This window comes from Pseudozyma flocculosa (assembly GCF_000417875.1).
Source record: "Pseudozyma flocculosa PF-1 unplaced genomic scaffold scaffold00022, whole genome shotgun sequence".
NCBI lineage: Eukaryota > Fungi > Basidiomycota > Ustilaginomycetes > Ustilaginales > Ustilaginaceae > Pseudozyma > Pseudozyma flocculosa.
In genome coordinates this window covers 179,163-198,471 of record NW_006920890.1, presented here as the reverse complement: position 1 = coordinate 198,471, position 19,309 = coordinate 179,163, and the positions used below count along the sequence as shown (strand labels likewise).

The following is a 19,309-nucleotide window of genomic DNA, read 5'->3' as shown; positions in this document are numbered from 1 at the left end:
GACGGAACCAGGGTCGGGCAAGGGACAGCGTGTGGGCAGGGACAGCGTGTGGGCAGGCAGTGCAGGGTCGAGTGGGGACCGAGCAGTTAAAGAGGGCCTGGCGGGCTGGACGACGTTGACGAGGATGGTGGTGGTGGTGGTGACGATGGTGGTGAAGACGGCCGGAGGGGGTCAAGCAGGCGAGCGTTCGATGAGGAGGTGGAGAGTAGTAGTGGGACCGGGAGCGGGCATGAAGCACGCTAGCAGGCGGCGAGTCGGAGGAGGGTCAGGCAGAGGTACGGTCACCGTGGCCTCGGAGCGGAGGGCAGCTGAGCAGCGGACCGGGCGGACGGGCAACGCAAGCGATGAGGATGAGGATGAGGATGAGGTCGAGGTCGAGGTCGAGGTCGAGGTCGAGGTCGATGCTGGAAGGAGGCCCTGCAGGCAACAGACCGCAAAGGCGAGGCGAGGGAGAGAAAAGCTGAGGCAGGGGAGAAGGGCCAAGCAAGACCGGCAGAGGCCAGCCAGGGACAGAGAGCGAGCGAGCGAGGCCAGGCCGGACGAGCTTCGCATGCATCGACATGACGGAGCGGCCCGAGCTCAGATCAAGCAGGCAGGGCTGGGCAGGCAAGCAAGCAAGGTGCCACCCAGCAGCAGCAGCAGCGGGTCGTCTGCCGAGTCTCGAGGGCGCCGTTCGGCTTGCTTCCGGGGCCCGCCTGTCGCCCCACCGACCGACGGACCGACCGACGCTCCGTCGCTCCGACCCGTACAGTACGTCCGCAGTCAAGTCAGCAGCAGGCTAGGCTAGGCTAGGCTAGGCTAGGCTAGGCCTGGCCTGGCCAGGTTGACCGCCCAATCGCGCCCACCGACCACGAGCCATTGCATGGTGCCACGCCGCCTGCCACGCTCGCGCGCGTCGGAGGTGGGCCGCCGCCTCGTTCCATAGCGTCGCCGCCCTGCGACCTAGCGTGCCCCTGCGCAGGCCAGACAGGCTGCTGCTGCTGCGATGGTACGGCGGCGAGGCAGAGGCAGAGGCAGAGGCTAGGCAGGCTGGTTTGGCTGACTGGCCGAGCGAACGGCAGACGCGGCCGGAGCGCCGTGTGCGCCACGCACGCTTAACCTTCCTGCGCTCGCATGCAGCACCCTGGCCGCTGCCTCCTCGCCTCGTCTCGCTTCCATACGCGCGCAGCCAGCGACCGAAGGCCGCCAGGCAGGCAGGCCGAGCTGGTCAGGCAGGCTACATGCGACGCACCCACCCCACGCCATCGAGGCCAGACCATCACCATGGCTACATGGCTTATCTTCGCCCGTCGTTGCCGGCATGACCGCCCGGCCAGGGGCGAGCTAGCGGCAGCAAAGGCAGGAGTCGGCAGCAGCAGCTCCTCAATGGCGCATTCATCTCCGTCAAGGAAGCAAACAAACGCGAGCAGCAGCTGGGCCAGAGCACTGTGACTACAGAAGCCCATAGGCCGTCTCTGCTGCATGGGCGAGAAAGCAAAGGACCAGGCGGGCGGGGTAGTGGGACGCGAACTCGGCAGGGGGGTTCGCCACCGAGGTCGCTTGGCCTGGTCGCGCATGGCCTGCTCCCATCATCGTCGTGCGTCTGCCTGCCTGCTCGTCTGTCGACGCATGGCCACGCCTATGCGGCACCATGTTCGTACGTACGTCCGTGGGAGGCTCCTGCTGTAGGTCTCTTCGGGGCGGACCGAGAGGCGATCGGTGCGCTCGCTGGCACGCTGCAGTACGCTAAACACGAAGGTACGGCGGTGCTTCGTCGACCATCGACGAGGCTAACGATTCGCAGAGCATGGTTCGGAAAAGATCAAAGATCCTCGACCATGGCCCCGGCCTGGTTCTGCTCTCTCCTGGCTGAGATCCAAGCCACGCTCTCCTGCATCGCCCACGCAGAGGGTGGGAAATCCCTAGCCTCCTCCGGCCGGCGTCCAGAACAGGGCGGGGGCCAGACCGGGAAAAGGGCCGGCAGCTTTCGAGGTCCGATGGGGCGCCCTTCCAGGTTAGACCTTAGCTTCCCGCTCCAGAGAAACATGCATGCATTCAAGCCTCTTTTCGACGGGGCTCGGCCGTAGCTGCGAGCTGGGCAACCACCAGAGGAGGGGCCTTTGAGGTGATGCCGCTCAGTGCAGGGGATCGCGCCGTCGAATTGGCACTGTCCGTGGCGCGCCTGGCGAGCGAGCGAGCAAGGGCCCGGTGCCGGCTCGGCCGTCGAAGCGATCAAGCAAGGGCTCTATGAGATCTGATTTGCGCCCCAGATCCGCCGGTCAGGGGCAAGGTTCAAGGAGGGCGGCCACGATATACCGTATGGTGTAAGCATGTCCGTGTCGTCCCCTGTCGCGAGATGACGCCCAGCCACCGGCTGACCAGTCGTTCACGACCTGAGCGAGGGGCGGCAGATGGAAGCCGAGTTGGCCAGTCAGGCAAGCAAGGAGGTCGAGGGCAAACGCCGGCCCACCTCGTGTCGCTCGTGGAGTTTAAAGGCCAGGACGGCATGGCGGACGACCTGCCAGTCCAAGCCAGGCCAGGCCAGGACGGCGACGACCCGCCTTTGCTTGCTTGCTTGCTTTCTCTTGGCGGGAAAGCCCATGCAAGGGTCCTGGGCAATTTGGCGGGTGGCGCAACAACGCGAGGTACGGTGAAGCCGCCTGACAGCTTGATGCCCGAGCGAGAGATCAGAGATCATCGCTGCTGACCCTCCGCCGAGGGTACGGTACTTACCTGGCATGACTCGTCGACGTATCGCAAGCAGGCAGAGCAATGAGCGCCCATGGTGTCGCCGTTCTGGGCCCGCCCTTGGAGCACCGGGTCGGGACGGATGCGGACGCAAGGTGTCCATCAACCGATTTGGCTGCAGGCCATACGTGGCTGGAAGGTGTCGGACAACGCAGTGCTGCGCTGCGAGTCGGAGCTGGAAAGCGAGGCCGACACCGTTGCAGATCGCACACGTGGCGGTGGCGTGGCGTCGCGCGTCGTGGCTGGCAGGCCCGGCCAGCCTGGGCGTGGGCGATGAGGCCCTGGGACACATCACTGCCGGACCTGCCTTGCCCTGTGCTCGGCGAGGCTACGTGATCTCATGGAGAGCGAGGAGAGAGAGCAAAGGCCCGGGACCGGCCAAATCGACCTGATTGACCGACTGAGCGACTAGGCCACCCGGACTGGTCGGGAGTGGCTCCTTCGAGTAGTCTGGGCCACAGCGCCAATTTTGTGCACCTTTTCGTGGCAGTTATTGTAGCGCGGGCCCAACGCGGCCCAAACGCGATCCTATCCACCGCTTGGACCGGCCGACTCGATCGTCTCCCTTATGTAGTCTCACTGCCGCAGGTCGACCCAAGTCACCTGCTTTCCGACACGGATGCCGATCCGGTCGACGAGAAACGGCGGGCACCTGCGTATCTCGGCCGCCCGCGTATCCTGCAGCGCATCGACGAGGGCAGCGAGCGGAGGCACGTGTGTAACTCCTGTTCCGGCCGTCGACCCTGCCGTCGACCCTGCCGTCGACCCTACCGCTGCCGCTGCCGTCCCCGTCGCCGCTGTGGGCGCCATCGTGCGTCCATGATAAATGTCCTGTGCGTGGGAGCCGGTTGCACGCAGACGAGGTTGGGAAGCCACCTCCGCGTCGCCTCGAGGGCGCGGGCCGACGACAGCAGGCGCCTCTGCCGCTGCCTCTGCAGCCGCCGCCGAGGCGCCTTGGCCGTCCGGTGCGGATTCCGCGGCTGGCGCAGGCTGACTGGGCATGCTGTGGCCCTCGTCTCCGATAATGTCATCGACCATCGAGACGAACCCAACGCTGGCATGGAATCTCGCCTCTTCGTAGTACGGCTTGGCGCGCACCAGCCGGTAGAGCGCTGTCGACAGGCTCTCAGCAAGCGCCTTGAGCTGCAAAAGACGAACAGAAGTGGCAGGCAAAGGTCAGCCAGCTAGTCTCGCTGACGGCGGGACCGAGCCCCGCAATGCAACCACAGACTAACCTCTTTCCATCCCGCCCCCACCTCTAGCACCAGAAAGTCCCGCGTGCGGTCATCGTTGACCAGGTGGTCGAGCCGCGAAAACGAGACGGGAAATCTGCGAGATGGGCGCCAGTCAGCAACGACCAGAACCTCGTCGAAGCGGCCATCGCCATTTTGAAGCGCGGGGGCCGGGAGCCTTGGCTCACCTCTGCATGTTAAAAGCATGCGATGCCGCCCGGACCGCCTGGGCGGCCTCTTGAACAAACATGGTCCGCTCGTGGGCGCGGAGCAGGATGGGCCTCGTTAGCGAGATGTGCGGCCTCTCGCATGTGACCTCTCCGGGATGGCCGCCGTTTGCCGGATCGGGCGGCCGTGAACCGATGGGCTGGAACCGCGTTGCAAACGCCTCACGAGCATCTCGATGACACCGGTCAATCGTGCGGTCCAGCGAGATCTGTTGCGGGACCTCGACAAAGACGTGGCAGAGCCACTCGCCCGCCACCACCGCCTTGACTCGCTTGCTCGGGCCGGCCTCCTGCGCTGCCGAGAGCGGCGTAAGGTCATCTCCGAGCGGTGGAAGGCGGCGCTTCCTCGTCCCGGTGGATGGGGTGACGATGCTGGTCGGGGCGGGCTTGGTGGTCACGCCGTTGCCGTCGTCGTCATGCTGGCTGCGCGGCGGCTCGACGCCGGCATCATCGTCAGAGCCAGACTCGGATCCGGAAGTGGCATAGTCGACCAGACCCCGCGTCGCATGGGGCTTGGCACACATACGCCACGGCCTGAGGAAGCTAGGGTGTTGAAGGAAGAGTGAGAGGCAGCGATGGAGGGCGAGTGGCAAGAAGCGGCAGGCGGTCGGGCCCCGCCATAGCCGCATCAGCCTGCTCCAAGTGGAGGTGGTGGGGCAACCAATCCGGTCGACGATCGGGAGCGGTCGGCCGCGCTTGATCGGGCGAAGAGGGCATGTCGCATTGCAGCTTCTGAGACCCTGACGACCCCTCTCTCTATGCTATGTGACGCGACCCAGCTCAAAACTCGAATCCCTGCGCCCTGAACTGGTCGAGGTTCGATCCGACGTGGGCGTGCTGCGCCAGGTCCATCCTGTCCATGCAGAGGACTGTCGAGGGGGTGGCGGAATAACGAGGGCGAGGGACGAAGGCGTGGTCAGCGGGCGACAAGACCAACGACGACGGCAGCGACAGTGCGGAGCCGGACCAAAGAGCAAGGAGGCTCAGGCTTTTACTCACAGATGCGGCGCAGCGTGCTCCAGAGGTTGTGCGACTCGCCGGCATCGGCGAGCGGCGTCGGGCTGGGCTCCTCGCCAGGCGGGACGTCGGGCAGCGTGTGCGTCTGCTGCAGCGAGAGCGCCGCCAGCAGATGCTCGGCCGCCTCGTGGTGAGCGCCCAGGTTGAGGCCTGGCAGAAAAGAAAAGAGGAGAGGCAATGAAGACAGAGACAGGGTCAGCTCGTGCGCACGCAGGCATCGACGTGCACCGACGGACGGCGCGGCGACCCGCGACACTCACAGGAGACGCTAAGGTTGTAGATGGCGCGGGTGAACGTCGGGCGCAGCTCGAGGGCCTTGTGGTACGCCTCGATGGCCTCCTCGGGCTTGCCGCCGTTGGCCAGCGTGGCGCCCAGGCGGTTCCACAGGAGGAAGTCGTTGGGCCTCGCCTGTAGCGCCGTCTGGAAGCAGTCGCGCGCCTGGTCGTAGCTCGAGTTGGAGTAAAAGAGCACGCCGAGGCCCACCTGGACCTCGGGGTCGATCTGGCCGTTGGCATTGCCCTCGCGCGCGGCGGCAAGGAAGAGGTCGGTCACCTTGTTGAGCGTAGCCCACGGGTTCGAGTTGGCCGTGCCCTCAATGGGGTCCGAGGTGCCCGAGATCGACGAGGGCAGCGGGCCGGCCTTGAGGTGCGGGTAGGCGCGCTGGATGTAGCGCTCAAGCGTGGCGTGCGCGGCCGTGTCGTAGCCCTCGTTGGTGTACGAGATGGCGAGCGACATGTACGCCTCGAGGTTGTTTTCGTCGACGCGGATCGCCTCCTCGAGGGCGCGGATGGCCTGCGTCTCCTTTTCGTTCATGGCCTGGCACTCGCCGAGGCGGCGCCACGCCTCGCTGCGCTCGCGCCGGTTGCGGTCCACCTCGCCGCGCTCGACCTCACCGCCCGAGCCACCCTGCGACTCGCGCTGGGTGGCGGCCTCGAAGAGCAGCGCCGCATCGCTCAGGCTGCCGCCGCTGCCGAGCAGCCGGAGGCCCTCGCTGAGCGGATCCGGGTGCCTCTCAAAGGCGTTCTGCGTGCTGAAGCGGTAGGTGCCGAGCCGCGGATAGCCGTCCGGCCCGACGGTGTCAAAGTCGTTGAGCAGCGCCTCCTCGGTGCCGTCGATGGCGCCGGTCTCCTCGAGGCCCGCGCGTCCCAGGCCGAGCCCGCCGCCCGGGTGCGACCAGTCAAAGTCGTCGGCGTCGCGCGACTTCATCAGCTCCTCTTCCCACTTGGCCAGCTCGGCGTCAGCCGCCGAGGGCGGGACGCCGCTGCGCGAGTGCATGCTCTTCCAGAGCTCCTCGAAGCGAGAGGTGGCGTCGTCGCCGTCGCTGCGCAGCTGCTGCTCGATGGCGTCGAGCTCGCGCTGGATCGAGGCATTCTGCTCCGCCTCCGAGGGAAGGCCGTCGGCTTCGGCGTCCCTCTGCTTGCCCTTGCCCTTGGCGTCGGCCTCGCTGGTCTTGGAGTCGTCGGCGGCGGTGGTGGTCTCCTCGTCGAGCTTCTTGAACTGCTCCTCCCACTTTGCGTCGTCGAGCTCGACGAAGCGCTGCGACGAGGCGGTCGACGACTGCTGCGGCTGCGACTGGAGGGGTGCCTGGCCGCTCATCATGCCGCCGCCCATGCCCATGCCCATCATGCCCATGCCCATGCCGCCGCCGTAGCCGCCGTACATGCCGCCCATCATGGGGCGCGAGTACGAGCTTGCGGCCGGTTCGGGTCCTTGTTGCTGGTGCTGCTGGTGCTGGTGGGCCTGAGCCGCCGGACCGCCACCTGCTGCAAACTGCTGGCCCCAGTTGGACGGAGGCGGCCTGGCCTGCGACTGGCGGTGGAGGGCGAACGCGGCCTCCATGTCGCTCGAAGAGGCGCCCGGTGGCGGACCCGCTCTGGCCATCTGGTCGGCCCAGCCTGCCGACGAGGGCGCGCCCTGCTGTGGCGGTCGGAACTGGGCGGCGACGCCGTGGAGCTCGTTTCGGAGGGAGCCCATGTCAAAGTTGGCGGCGCCGGGACGACCCTGCTGCTGCTGCTGGCGGAAGAAGGCCTCTGCATCCTGGCTGCCTCCCTGCTGCGGGCCGAGGTTGGAGTGGCGCATGCCTCCGCCCTGCTGCATGGGCGATCCGTTGAGGGTGCGGTCGCCGTGCTGGAGGGAGCGGTCCTGCTGCGTGTGCTTGAGCATCTGTGCGAGGCCGTTGTTGGAGGTGGAGCACTCTGCTCCACCCATCATCGACTGGAACGCCATGGCTGCGAGAGAGCGGCGGGGATCGGGGGGGGAGAAGCGACCTTGCGTGGGTGCGTGCGTGGGCGCCTGCCTGCCTGACGGGTGGCGTTGACGGATGCAGTTGAGATCAGGTGTATGCGGGGTTTGCAGTGACGAACTTGCTTGATAGCGGGGCAGGCGAGAGTGGCGAAAAAGGCGTGCGGGGTCGTCGCCTATGCTTGGGGAGTCGTTGACGGTGGTGGTGGTGGTGCTGGGGCTGGTCGACGGTCGTGTCGGTGAGGAGGACAAACGAGGGCCAGGAAGAGGGATGCGGGGAAGGCGCCACCACCGCCTGGCCCGGTCGCCGCTCGGGGCGTCCGCCGAGAGTAAGCCGGCTCACCGGCGTTAACCAAAGACGGAAGCACCGGCCACGAACGCACGCACGGCACAAGCAAGCCAGCCTGGTTCCGGTCTGGCTCCAGCCCTGTGTGGGCCTTCGCCCCTTCGGTGGCCTGCTGCTTCCATGGCGGGGGCTGCCCGCTCGCTCACCCGCCCGGCCAATGGCCCGCCCTAGCCTGCTGGCTGGCTCGCTCGCCCACCCGCTCTCGCTCGCTCTCTCGCTTCCGGCGTTGGCAGCCGATTTTTGAAAGCGGGCGTTGCGTTGCCCGGGTCCCGGCACACCGACGCCCTTTTTCGGAGCCGTTCAGCGGAGGTCGATTTGGGAGGCTGGCCTGGCCTGGCCTCAGGGTCCGCCGCTTCGCGACGCGTCCCCGCTAAATTGACGACAGAGGCCCGCGTGTTGGTCTGCGGGCCTGGCCTGGCCAGGTCTGGCCAGTCAGGCAGGCAGGCAGATCTCTAGGCACAGCTCAACTTTTGGAGAGAGAGGGAGTGGCTGACCTGCCCGCACGCATGCACGCACACCTTCGCCGCACCTTCGACCACGACGACGACAACGCCAACGACACCCCTCCCGACGACGAGCAACAGAGGGCCCACACGCATTCACACCCGCACACTCCGCACGCGCAGCACACAAAGTCAAGATGGCATTCAACGAGCAGCCTTCGCAGCCCAGCGGCGACACACCGGCTGCGGCCACCGCCCTCGACCAAGCATCGGCGACGACGACGACGGCCTCGCCGCGCGAGCTGCTCGACACAGCACGCCGCGCCATGGCGCTCAAACAGTACGATGCCGCCACCGACCAGCTCGCCACGGTGCTCGAGCTGCTGCGCGACACCCACGGCGAGGACCACCAGAGCCTCGCCCCCATCCTCCACCTCTACGGCCGCGCGCTCCTCGAGACCGCCATCGCCAACTCGGGCGCCCTCGGCGGTGGTGGCGGCGCAAAAGACGCACCCATGCCCTCCAGGGCAAAGCCGGCCTCGACCTCGGGTGCGGCGACGGCGAGAGGCAGCGGCAGCGGATCGGCAAAGTCCAAGGTCCAGGACCCGAGGTTCAGCTTCAGCGGCGATGCCGAGAGCGACGACGAGGACGATGCCGCCGAGGGCGCAGAGGACGGCGCAGAGGGAGGGGAAGACGAGGAGGACGACGACCTCGGCGTCGCCTTCAGCGTCCTCGACCTCGCCCGCGTCATCTACCAGCGCGCCCTCGACGGCGACAGCAAGCAGCTCGAGACGCTCGAGGGTGCCGTGTGGGACGAGACCAAGGTCAAGGCTGAGCTGGCCGAAGTGCTCAACGACCTCGGCGACGTCGGCCTCGAGAGCGGTGAGTGCATGCTGCTTGGGATGACGATTTCGACCCACCCGCGATGGGCCTCGGTGAGGACCAATGCTGAACCTCGTCCTGCGCCTTTCCCCCCACTCCCTACACTTGCCTCCCGTCCCGTTCTTTCGCCTCAGAAAACTTCCAGCAAGCCTCGTCCGACTACCAGGCGTGCCTGACGCTCCTCACGCCGCTGCTGCACCCGCACTCGCGCCGCCTCGCCGACGCACACCTCCGGCTCGGCCTGGCGCTCGAGTTCCACCCGACGGTCTCGGAGCGCGAGGGCGCCATCCGCCATGTCAAGGCGGCATCCGGCGTGCTCGCAACGCGCCTGGCCGCGCTCGAGGAGCGCCAAAAGACGATCGCCTCGCTCGCCCTGCCGAGCCCAGATGCTCAGAGGGTGCTGGCCAACGCCGAAGCGGCGCGATCGGAGAAGATCCAGGAAGGCGAGGGCGGCCAGGAGGGCGCCGACCAGGCCGACGGCAAGGGCAAGGGCAAGGCGCCGTCTTCTGCAGCTGCCGGTGACGACGACGAGGCGGCGAGGAAGCTGGAAAAGGACGACATCCTCGGCATGACGTCGGACCAGGTGACGCTCGAGCTCAAGGACGTGCGCGAGATGAAGGAGGAGCTCGACACCAAGCTCGACGAGTACGAGTCGCCCTCGGGTCTGGCCAAGCTCTCGGGCGAGCCCGAGGGGAATGCCGCAGCAGCGGCGGGCTTCGGGCTGGGAGAGGGCATGACGGCGACCTCGACCAAGGCCGCGCTGGAGCAGGCCATCGCCGACGCCTTCCTCGGCGGAGCGGGCGGCAGCGACGACGCGGCGAGGGCGCTGAGCGCCCTCCGCAGCGCGACCGGGTCGTCGTCGTCGGGCGCCGCCAGTGTCGCGGTCAACGACCTGAGCAAGATGGTCAAGAGGAAGAAAAAGGCCGAGCCCGAGATCGAGGCCGAGGCCGAGGCGCAGGAGGGCAAGGGGAAAAAGGCGAGGGTCGACGACGAGAGCGAGGCCTGAGGCCGGCGCCGCCGTCGGCCGCCGTGCACGCACGCCGGAAGGGATTGTGGGTGGCATCACGAAATGACAGTACTGAGGTTGGTGGTTTTTGACTCGCACGACGACGACGGCGATGACGACGACGACGATGACGACGAATGCGAGATGGTACGAGGCTGGGCGGACCCGTGGTTCCTCCTCGAATCAGCCCTTGACGGCATCCAGACTGCGCCTGGTCTTGCCGGCGGCATTGAGCGCGGGTTCGGTACCCTTGTCCGAGGCCGAAGGACGCGAGGAGGACGAGGGGGAAGAGGGCCCGGTCCAGATAAAGTGCTGGAGTCCGCATCCGAAGCCGACCTGCCACTGTCGGGCCGTGGCCCAGGCCCAGAGGATGGCAAACACGGGCGTGCAGAGCCAGGCGTTGAGCACGGGCCCGAGGTCCGGGTAGCGCGTCGAGAGGTGGTTGTGCAGCTCCGTCGGCAGGATGTAGGGTCGCACCAGCTCGAGCAGATGCAGAGACAGCACCGCTGCTTGGACCAGCTGCGGATCGGGCGGGGGGCGGGTCGGATGGCGGGCAAGGGCGACACGGCAAGTCGGAACCCAGGCAAGCAAGGAGGAGAAAGGAAAAAACGGCAGGATCAGCACGCGGTCGAACGAGTCGAGGGATCGAATCGCCCCAGCGGCACGGCGGGTACCTACCGCGGCAAAGGTGGCGACGACGCCCTTGCCCCTGATGTCCCAGAAGCGATTTCCCACGAGCCAGTTCCACGCCAGCAGCAGCACGGCGTACTGCAGCGCCTGGCCGTCCCTCCGCAGCAGCGGGTACACGCTAAAGGCGCCGACGTTGTTGCCGAGCACCGCCCACGCCCAGTCCGAGGCCGTCGACCCGCCGCCCCACTGGTCGCCCTTGGCGCCCAGCAGCAACGTCAGCGGCAGCAGCGGCAGCAGGATCGACTTTTCGTGCGTCTGGAAGCCAAACAGGTAGAAGGCCATCGAGACCGAGAGCAGGCCGTACGGCAGCATCATGGCCGCCGGCGACGGCAGCGTCGAGGCGACGGCGACGGGACGCTCCGCTCCTGCCGCGTCGTGCGGCAGCAGCGAGGCCGGCCGCTTCGCTCCAGCCTCCCCGACCTGAGCCAACGGCGTGCCGGCGAGCAGAGACTGGAGGTCAGAGGCAGCGGCCGTGGAGGCCTGGCCCATCCGTCCTGCGGCGACCGAGCCAGAGATCGAGCTCGTCCTGCCCCCGCCGCCGCCGCCGCTCTTGCGCGATCGGGCGGTGAGAGCCTGCGAGGTCGATCGCTTCATGTCGGTCGGCGACGCGGGCCGAGGCGCTTTGCCGTTGCCAGTGCCAGTGCCAGTGCCAGTGCCATTGCCGTTGCCGTTGGCGTCGACAACCGTGGTGTTGGAGGTGGCGGCGATCGAAGAGACGCTCTCGCGCCGCGCTCTCGACTTGGCCATGGCCCGCTTGACCGTCTCGCCGTCCTCGACCATCATCTCGCGCTTGGCCGTCTCGGACGCGGCGACGAACAGCATCACGCACCCCGGCAGGATCATGACGAGCGTCGACAGCAGGCTGAGCCTCGCCAGCGCGGCGACGCTGAGCAGGTTGCGCAGCTTGAGCCGCTGCGGGATGGGTAGCACCGAGAGGAAGCACCACACGTTGGCCACCTTGTCCTCGAACAGGCCGCGCGAGAGCGGGAAAATGCGGTGAAACACCTGCCCGACCTGCTCGAGGCTCGTCAGCCAGGGAGCAAAGGCGATGCCGAACGTCGCCAGGACGCAAAGGCCGAGGCCGCAGAAGAGCGATAGGCCGCGCTCCGGATCCACCTGGACCAGGCCGATGCACCGACCCAGCATCACGGCGAAGACGGCGGGCGCATAGTAGAGCGCCATCTGCTTGAAGGCCAGGCTGAGGCAGAAGAAGAAGGCCGCCAGCACGTACTCGTAGCTGAGCCTCCGGCTGAGGTCCGTCACCCGCCCGGACCGCTCGCGCGCGCGTGTTGCCGATGCCGCCTTGCCGGATCTTGCGGACGTCGTGTTCGCATCGAGCGGGGGATTGGCGGCCGAGCTCGGACTCGGAAGCGTCGTATAGAGCAGCGCAAAGCACGCGGCGGCGAAGCCCAGCATGACGCTGTTGTACTGGAAGTGGCCATTGTCGATGAGGATCAGGGCGGGCTGCAGCAGGACCGACAGCAGCGCAATGGCGTGCGTCCGGCTGCCACGACCCTCGAGCCGCCGCGAGAGGAACCAGGTCACGGCCGGCACGTAGACGGCAAAGTCGAGCGTGACGACCGTGGCCCGCATAAAGGTGACGGTCGCCGCATCCTCGGCGCCCCGCGACGTGACAAAGGCCACGCCGTGTCGGACCCCCGGAAGGGCATCGGCGATACGAGCACACGCCAAGCTGATCCACGCCGTGAGCGGCGGATAGTCGAGGCCCCAGTAGTCGAGGTCGTAGAAGTACCACTGCGACGTCGGCAGGTGCAGCGTCAGTTCCAGCCAGTGCCGCTGCGCCTCAAAGTCGCCGAACAGCGGTGGCGTGGCCCGACCACTCCAGCCGCCCCGGCTTACGCTCCACTTGACTACGAGCACCGCCAGCAGGATCGACGGCGTCAGGACGCTGCGCAGGCCTTCCTTGGACATCCAGCGCACGAACCTGCGGATTGGCGTGTCCTCCTGCGACTTGTGGCCCGACAGCGCAAAGACGTCCGGCAGCGTCGGCAGCGGACCTGAGGTGCGCTGGCTCAGGATTGAGCGCGTGATGGACGGCGCGACCGAGGGAACTTTGGACGTTGAGCGCCGCCTTTGATGGGCGGGCGGGGAAAGGGCAGCGTTGACACCCGCACCGACACCGAGCTGTGCTAGGCCATCGAGTGTCCTGCTGCTGGTTAGACCGGGGCTCAATGGCGGCAGCGGAGGGACACCGAACGTGCCCTGGCCCATGGAACGAGAGAAATCGCTGTCCCTTCGCGCCGAGCTCTTCTTGCGAGGGCGTACACCCTCAACCGCCAGGGGGTCGGCGTCGGCGGCGGCAGCAGCAGCAGCGTCGACGCCGGCGCTCTTTGCGCGCCACTCTTCGATCGAGTCGATCTTCCGGTTGGCGGGGTCGACCGCAGCGTCGAGACCGCCCAGCGTGGCTCCAAGCGATGCCTGCAGCGCCGAGAAGCCGCTGCTCTCCTTGCGCCGCGAGCTCTCCTTGCGACGGCGTCGCACGTCGCCCGCCCCCGCACTCATCACGCCGGCGCTGAGCCCGGAGGCGGAGCCTGGTCCGCCCCGCCCGCGAGCGCTGCCGGCCTCGCTGAGCGTCATGCCGCTCGCCTTCTTGGTGATCCTGGCTTGCGGGCCAAAGGACTGGAAGGTGGGCGAGGCAAACATGCCGCCGTCGGGCATCTGCGGGCTCGAGGGCGACAGCGAGGCGAAGGCGTCGGCGGGTTGGGCTGTGGACCGGAGCCAGCCCTCGACCTCGGATGCGCTGGGCCTCGAAGATCCGTTGAGGCCAATGCCGGTCGAGGGCCGGCTGTTGCCCTCGCGGTGACGCCGCGGCTGCGAGGGTGGAGGCAGGCCCTGACGGGATGGGAAGCTGCCGCCGCCTCCGCCCAGCGCTGGGGATGTGAGCCCGCGGTAGGCCTGAGCGTTGTAGCCGGCGGGGAGGACGCTGCTGCCATAGGACGAGTGCGAGTTGTTTCGACCCCGCCTGCGCCTCGATGGTCCGAGCACGAGCCCGGTGTTCTCGTCGTACTCGTCTTCCAGCTGGGTGCCGTCGACACCGGCCGGAACGTCGCCGATGCGGGAGATGGAGGGCGAAGGGTCCCCGTAGAGCTGCTGTGAGGAGGTAGAAGGGGTGTTTGGGAAAGCAAGGCCGGCTGACAGCGGGCCGGACTGCAGATAGTGCTGATGCAACAGCTGCTGCTGCTGCTGCTGCTGCTGGCGGTACTGCTGCTGTTGGAGCAGGTGCTCAGAGTAGGAAGGGCGGGCGGCCGATGATCTAGACCTCGCTGGGGAGTGCGAGCGGTCCTTTGAATGACGGGAGACGGACGGCTGGCTGACGGAGACCATTGGGTGGGTCAACGAGGCGGCACGGGCGTCCTTGGTGGGTTGACTCGGTATTGTGGGCAGCTGGGGTTCAGAGGCCTCTCTCGGCATCCTGACGTCGTCGGCACCGGGTGGCGATGCGGATGAGCCGGTGTGATATCGCTGCTGGGCATCGATCCACTGGACGACGGGCTGGTCTGGCTGCAGCTCCTGGTCGGGGGCGTGGGCCGGTGGCCAGTCGTGGTTCTGCGCACTCATGGCGCGATGCAGATGCCAGGCCGGCCGGGTGAGGTGGCGGCCGAGCGGTCCAAGAACTGGAAGAGGATGTCGGCGTACGATGCGGCCGAAGAGCGTGGCAGAGCGGTGCCGTAGTCGTGAGCGGTGGTGGTGGTGGTGGTGGTGGTGGTGGTGGTGGTGGTGGTGGTGGCGGGGGAAGATCAACAGGCCTGAGCCAAGCTCGACCCGAGTCGAGGATCCCCGCACGGCGAGGCCCCGACCGGAAATCCGGGCCAGGCCGACCGGCCCGCCCCTGGCAGGCAGACAAAGGCGGGCAAGCGGGGCAGCCCCACGCGTCGAGCTTTCAAACCTGGCCCAAGCGCACTCAGGCCTGCCAGCCAAGGGCCAAGCCGCGCCAACAACACCACGTTCCGAGCAACCTTCCTCGTCTCCCCAGCACGACCAGACTCAGCCCAGGCAAGCATTGCCGCTCCTCAGCCTAGCCACCTCGATCCGACCATCGCGCCGCTCCGACGCCTTCCATCAGTCCCAAAGCTGCCACGGCAGTCCTCGACCACCGACTGCACCCAGCGGCGCTCTTCTCTACGCCGCGCAACCTCGCCTCGCAAACGACCCGCTCGCAGACGCAATGCAGCCAGTCGTATAGGAGCCTAGGGAGTTTGCTTTGCATTTTTGGTAGTGTGTGTGTGTGCGTGCGTGTGTGGGCTGCGCGTGTGTGGGCTGCGCGTGTGTGGATGAGGGCGTGCCGTGGGAGGTTTGGACCCACGGCGACGATCTCCTTCTCTTCAGGGAGACGACGGTCGGCGAGGATGGTGGGGCATGCGCGCTTGCTGGCTGGATGTAATACAGAGAAGTGGGAAAGAGAGGAGCCACAACACGCTCGCTCGTTCGTGCCCCTTCCTTGCCACGGCAGCAAACAGGGCCGAGCAGGAAATACGAGACGAGCGAGGGAGGAGGGAAAACGCCGAGACCAGGAAACCACCGAGACGAATGCAACGAGATGTCGCACATTTAGGCCTCGGTCAGCTCGCGCAGACGGCGGATGGTGCTGTGAGGTGGGGCCATGGCAAGGGGAGCAGAACGAGTCAGTATGAGGTTGCCGCACGAAGCGCTGGCCGACATGGCTCCCTTCCTTCCGGCGTCGCCCCCTTCGACCGGCACGAGCAGCCGTCGAGAGGGTACGCTCGCCCATACAGCCTCGATGCTCTCGAGCCTTGCCTGCCTCCAGCAAAGTGCTTTGTCCAACGCGGGAATCCTTCCACCGCCCTTTGCCTCGCCCCTTGCGCTGCTGGTCTGCCAGTCTCGCGGTCCGCCGTCGAGGGCGTCATCGTGTCCGTCCAGACCTCCACCATATCCCGAGCACGTCGCGACGAGCCATCTCTGGTCCACGACATGGCTGGACACTCACCTGCGGACGGTGGCAGCAGCGGTGGTGGAGAGGGTCCAGGCGCCGCCGGCCATGGTCTTGCGGCAGGCGCGGCACTCCCAGATGCCGACAGCCTTCCTCTTGACGGCGTCCTTGCCGCAGAAGGTGCAGGTGTACTTGCTGTGCTGCGAGATCTCAATCTTCTTGACCTGTCGTCGCAGCGACGCACCGTATCGCGTGCCGTACTTTCCGGTGATTCCGACCTTGGCAGTGCGCTTGGACTGAAGAGCGACGTGGAGAAAGGCGCAGAGTGCGGCGGGGCGAGGTTAGCGCATGTGTGAGGGCAACACGTTTCGATTCTACCGCCACGGCCCTGAGCCACGCATCCGGCCGGCGAGACCAAGGCAGAGACGAAGACGCGAGAGAGAGACGGAACGGGGCGAAGAGCAGATGGTCGAGGTCGAGGTCGGGGCCGAGCGCTGTCGAGTCGAGCAATCAGGGCTGGTGTCGTCAAAGCCGGCTGAGGGCGCAGAGGGCGAGTAGAGGGCAGGACACGTCGCAGTTGGCGGTTGTTGGAGGCTGCGAATGCCACCCGGCTGGCCAGTTCAAAAGGAACGATGCCAGACGGTGCAAAGCTTCCGAGTGGCAGCCTGACAGTTGCAGCGTTTCATCCTTGGGCGCTGCGTGCTGCCCTGCACGGCTGTCGGGGCTGCCGCCTTTGGCTTCTCTTCCTCCAAATGTCGCTCGTCGTTGCTGCGAGCCGCATACCGCCCAAGGGTCGGCTTTCGACACTTTGCCCCTTGATGTATCCTGCATTTCCCCTCCCCTGAGGCCATCTGAGCTGAACATCGCTGTGTCGTCGTCGTCGTTTGAGTCGCAAAGGATCGGAGTCGGCGATAGCATAATGTCGCCTGGGCCGCGGGCAAGGTCGATCGGTGCAGGCCGTAGAATAGTCGCTCCTTCGTATCGCTCTTCGTCGGCGCTGTTTCGAACCCTCTTTTGCATCTCCTCGGGTCTCTCTGGTGGTCTCGCGGGCGATGGCGTCGTATCGTGGCCGTGGTGCTGCTGGATGGCGACGTGGGACAGCAGGCACTCACCATCTTGACGAGTTTGGCGGGTGGGGTATGTGAAAAGGGTGGAGTGAGAAGGAAGCGGGTAGGTCGAGGAGCGAGCCTTGGCCGCCCCGCCAGCCCAGCCAGCGCACGCTGCGCCGTCCCCATACTCCCCTTGTCGGCGCCCGACGGCCACGGCCTCGCCTGCCAGCCCTGCTCTTCCCCTCCCTCGCGCAGAGTGACGGGCCCGCCGCCAGCCACGCTCATGACTTTGGCTTGGCTGGGCTGGCCAGGCTGGGCTGGCTGGCCCGCCGACCCTGGGTCAGGGCATTGTGAATGCCGGTGCCGGAAATTTGCTGCCCTCGCTCTGACGCTGGCGGGCCAGATCACTTGATTTTCGGTGGCCGCCTGTTGGCTGGGCGAGCGTGGGAATTTTTCAGGTCGCGCCTCGGCAGCGCGGTTCTGGCGGGCGGGCAGCTTGAGGCTTGGAGGAAATTCCGCAAAGCGCCCGCCCGCTGCCCATCCAGAGTGCGGATGGGTGGGCGAGCGAGCGACGGACGGCGGGTGCGAAGGTTTGGCTTGGAAAGGCCAGGCTTGGCCCAGCCAGCCAGGCGGGAGCCAGCCAGGCGGCGAGGTCGAAGGAGAGAAGGGGTGGTCGGCCAACCAGCCAACCAGCCAGCCAGCCAGCCAAGCCAAGCCAGCCGCGAGCCAGGCTGGCAGACGAGCGGAAGCGGGCAGAGGCCGTCCGAGCCTGGCACCGCATCCCGTCTGCCCGACACCGTGACCCAACCCTAGCCACTGCGCCAGCCTGCTCCGCATACCCTACCCCTTCGACCACATCAAGGACCCTTCAAGATGGTGAGCAGCCGTCGACGCCGTCGCCATCACACGCCTCTCGTGCTACATCGCCCGTCCGCTCGCTCGCTCGCTCGCATCGCCCGGCGCGTCGGCAAAGGCGGAGGCAACGGCGGCCACGTATCAACAACTCCTGCTCTGCTCTGCTCTCGGCGACGACGACGACAACAAGGGCAGATATCGTCGTTCATCAGCCGACGTTCCGAGCAGGAGCGAGACACGTATCGCCCATGTTGCCGCCGCCGATGCCGATGACCCCTACGACGACTACGACGACGAGACGACGATGAGCACGAGGGGTTTGCGGCCGGTGCCGGAGCCTCGATAAACGTGCCCAGATTTCTGACCTCTATGCTGTCTCTCTGCCCGTCTCCTTTGCGCTCTTGCCCTGCCCGACTTGACGATGACGACGTCAATCGCTATCCCGACCTCGACTTCGAACCTCGACTTTGATCGACCTTGAATCTGTCTTGGCCTCCGACGACTTCGATCCCGACCCTGATCTCTGCCCCCGTCCTTTCCATCTATGATGCTGCCGTTCGACCGACCAATCGACCTCTGACGCCACCGCCGAATCACCATCGCCGCCGCCGCCGCCGCCGCTGCCGCCGCTGCCGCTCCAACAGGACGCCACTTCGCCGATCACCCTGCGCACTCGCAAGTTCATCACCAACCGTCTGCTCCAGAGGAAGCAGATGGTTCTGGATGTCATCCACCCTGCCCGCCCCAACGTCTCCAAGGCGGAGCTCTCGGAGAAGCTGGGCGCCATGTACAAGGCGCCCAAGGAGCAGGTCATCGTCTTCGGCATGAGGACCGCATTCGGTGGCGGACGCTCCACCGGCTTCGCCCTCATCTACGACAGCAGGGAGTCGATGAAGTTCGAGCCCAAGCACAGGCTTGTCCGCGTGAGTATCGGGCGATCGTGCTCGGCCGTCGGCGATGGGTCGCTGGGAGGAATACGACGGCAGCCCGATGTTGGGGACGAGGAGGACCGCCAGAGGGATTGGAGAGGGTCAGTCGGCGGAGCAGGCAAGATGGGATGGCGGGTCATCGTGGGGCTGCTGGGCTTTTGGGAGAGTCTTTCGACGGAGACGTGCCTGGAGGAGCCATGCTGCAGCCCCGGGGGACCCAAAGGAGAGGCTGGAGGATCCGTCAGTCAGGTCGAGGTGGAAGGAGGCCCGACTCACGGACCCACTGCCGGACCTCGGGTGCCAGGAGGCTGGACGGGAACTCGGAGAAGGAAGCAGCGCAGGTCAGCAGCGGGTGTCTGGCGGCCACCATCGATGTCGCGGCAGGATCGGCGCGGCGGGCAGGGTCAGGCTCAGGCCCAGGGCCCTGGACGAGCAGATGACGGCCCCACCACCCAGCGTCGCGTCGAGACTTACACCTCATTTCCCTCTCTCTCCTCTGCACTGCCGCTCTGCAACGACAACAGGTCGGCCTGGCCACCAAGACCGAGAAGGCCTCGCGAAAGCTCAGGAAGGAGCGCAAGAACCGCTCCAAGAAGGTCCGCGGTACCAAGAAGGTCAAGGCCGGCGACGCCAAGAAGAAGTAAACGGGCAGGCGCGGGAATCCAGAACGCGTGGGGGGAAAGGGTCAGCCAGGCCCGACCCGACCACCCACCCACCCACCATCTCCCACAAAAAGGGGGGAGAGGAGGCGACGCA

The 19,309-nt window shown here is 66.8% G+C and overlaps 6 protein-coding genes across 6 annotated transcripts; 2 read left to right on the top strand and 4 right to left on the bottom strand.

The window, feature by feature from the left end:
• Positions 1-3,303: 3,303 nt before the first annotated feature.
• Positions 3,304-4,710, bottom strand: PFL1_05850 (uncharacterized protein; the record flags this gene model as incomplete). Its single annotated transcript, XM_007883387.1, has 4 exons — positions 3,304-3,405; positions 3,604-3,870; positions 3,963-4,056; positions 4,148-4,710. The coding sequence occupies 4 exons, from the start codon at positions 4,708-4,710 to the stop codon at positions 3,304-3,306; spliced, it is 1,026 nt and encodes a 341-aa protein (XP_007881578.1).
• A 256-nt stretch (positions 4,711-4,966) lies between these two features.
• On the bottom strand, positions 4,967-7,429 carry PFL1_05849 (uncharacterized protein; the record flags this gene model as incomplete). Its single annotated transcript, XM_007883386.1, has 3 exons — positions 4,967-5,055; positions 5,186-5,353; positions 5,464-7,429. 3 exons carry the CDS (start codon positions 7,427-7,429, stop codon positions 4,967-4,969), a joined length of 2,223 nt encoding a protein of 740 aa, XP_007881577.1.
• Positions 7,430-8,430: 1,001 nt separating this feature from the next.
• Positions 8,431-10,121, top strand: PFL1_05848 (uncharacterized protein; the record flags this gene model as incomplete). The annotated part of the gene is made up of 2 exons (XM_007883385.1): positions 8,431-9,115; positions 9,250-10,121. 2 exons carry the CDS (start codon positions 8,431-8,433, stop codon positions 10,119-10,121), a joined length of 1,557 nt encoding a protein of 518 aa, XP_007881576.1.
• A 183-nt stretch (positions 10,122-10,304) lies between these two features.
• Positions 10,305-14,390, bottom strand: PFL1_05847 (uncharacterized protein; the record flags this gene model as incomplete). Its single annotated transcript, XM_007883384.1, has 2 exons — positions 10,305-10,640; positions 10,800-14,390. The coding sequence occupies 2 exons, from the start codon at positions 14,388-14,390 to the stop codon at positions 10,305-10,307; spliced, it is 3,927 nt and encodes a 1,308-aa protein (XP_007881575.1).
• Positions 14,391-15,380: 990 nt separating this feature from the next.
• PFL1_05846 (uncharacterized protein) lies at positions 15,381-16,835 on the bottom strand (the record flags this gene model as incomplete). Its single annotated transcript, XM_007883383.1, has 3 exons — positions 15,381-15,417; positions 15,778-16,016; positions 16,833-16,835. The coding sequence occupies 3 exons, from the start codon at positions 16,833-16,835 to the stop codon at positions 15,381-15,383; spliced, it is 279 nt and encodes a 92-aa protein (XP_007881574.1).
• An 807-nt stretch (positions 16,836-17,642) lies between these two features.
• PFL1_05845 (uncharacterized protein) lies at positions 17,643-19,197 on the top strand (the record flags this gene model as incomplete). Its single annotated transcript, XM_007883382.1, has 3 exons — positions 17,643-17,645; positions 18,269-18,547; positions 19,078-19,197. 3 exons carry the CDS (start codon positions 17,643-17,645, stop codon positions 19,195-19,197), a joined length of 402 nt encoding a protein of 133 aa, XP_007881573.1.
• Positions 19,198-19,309: the final 112 nt, after the last annotated feature.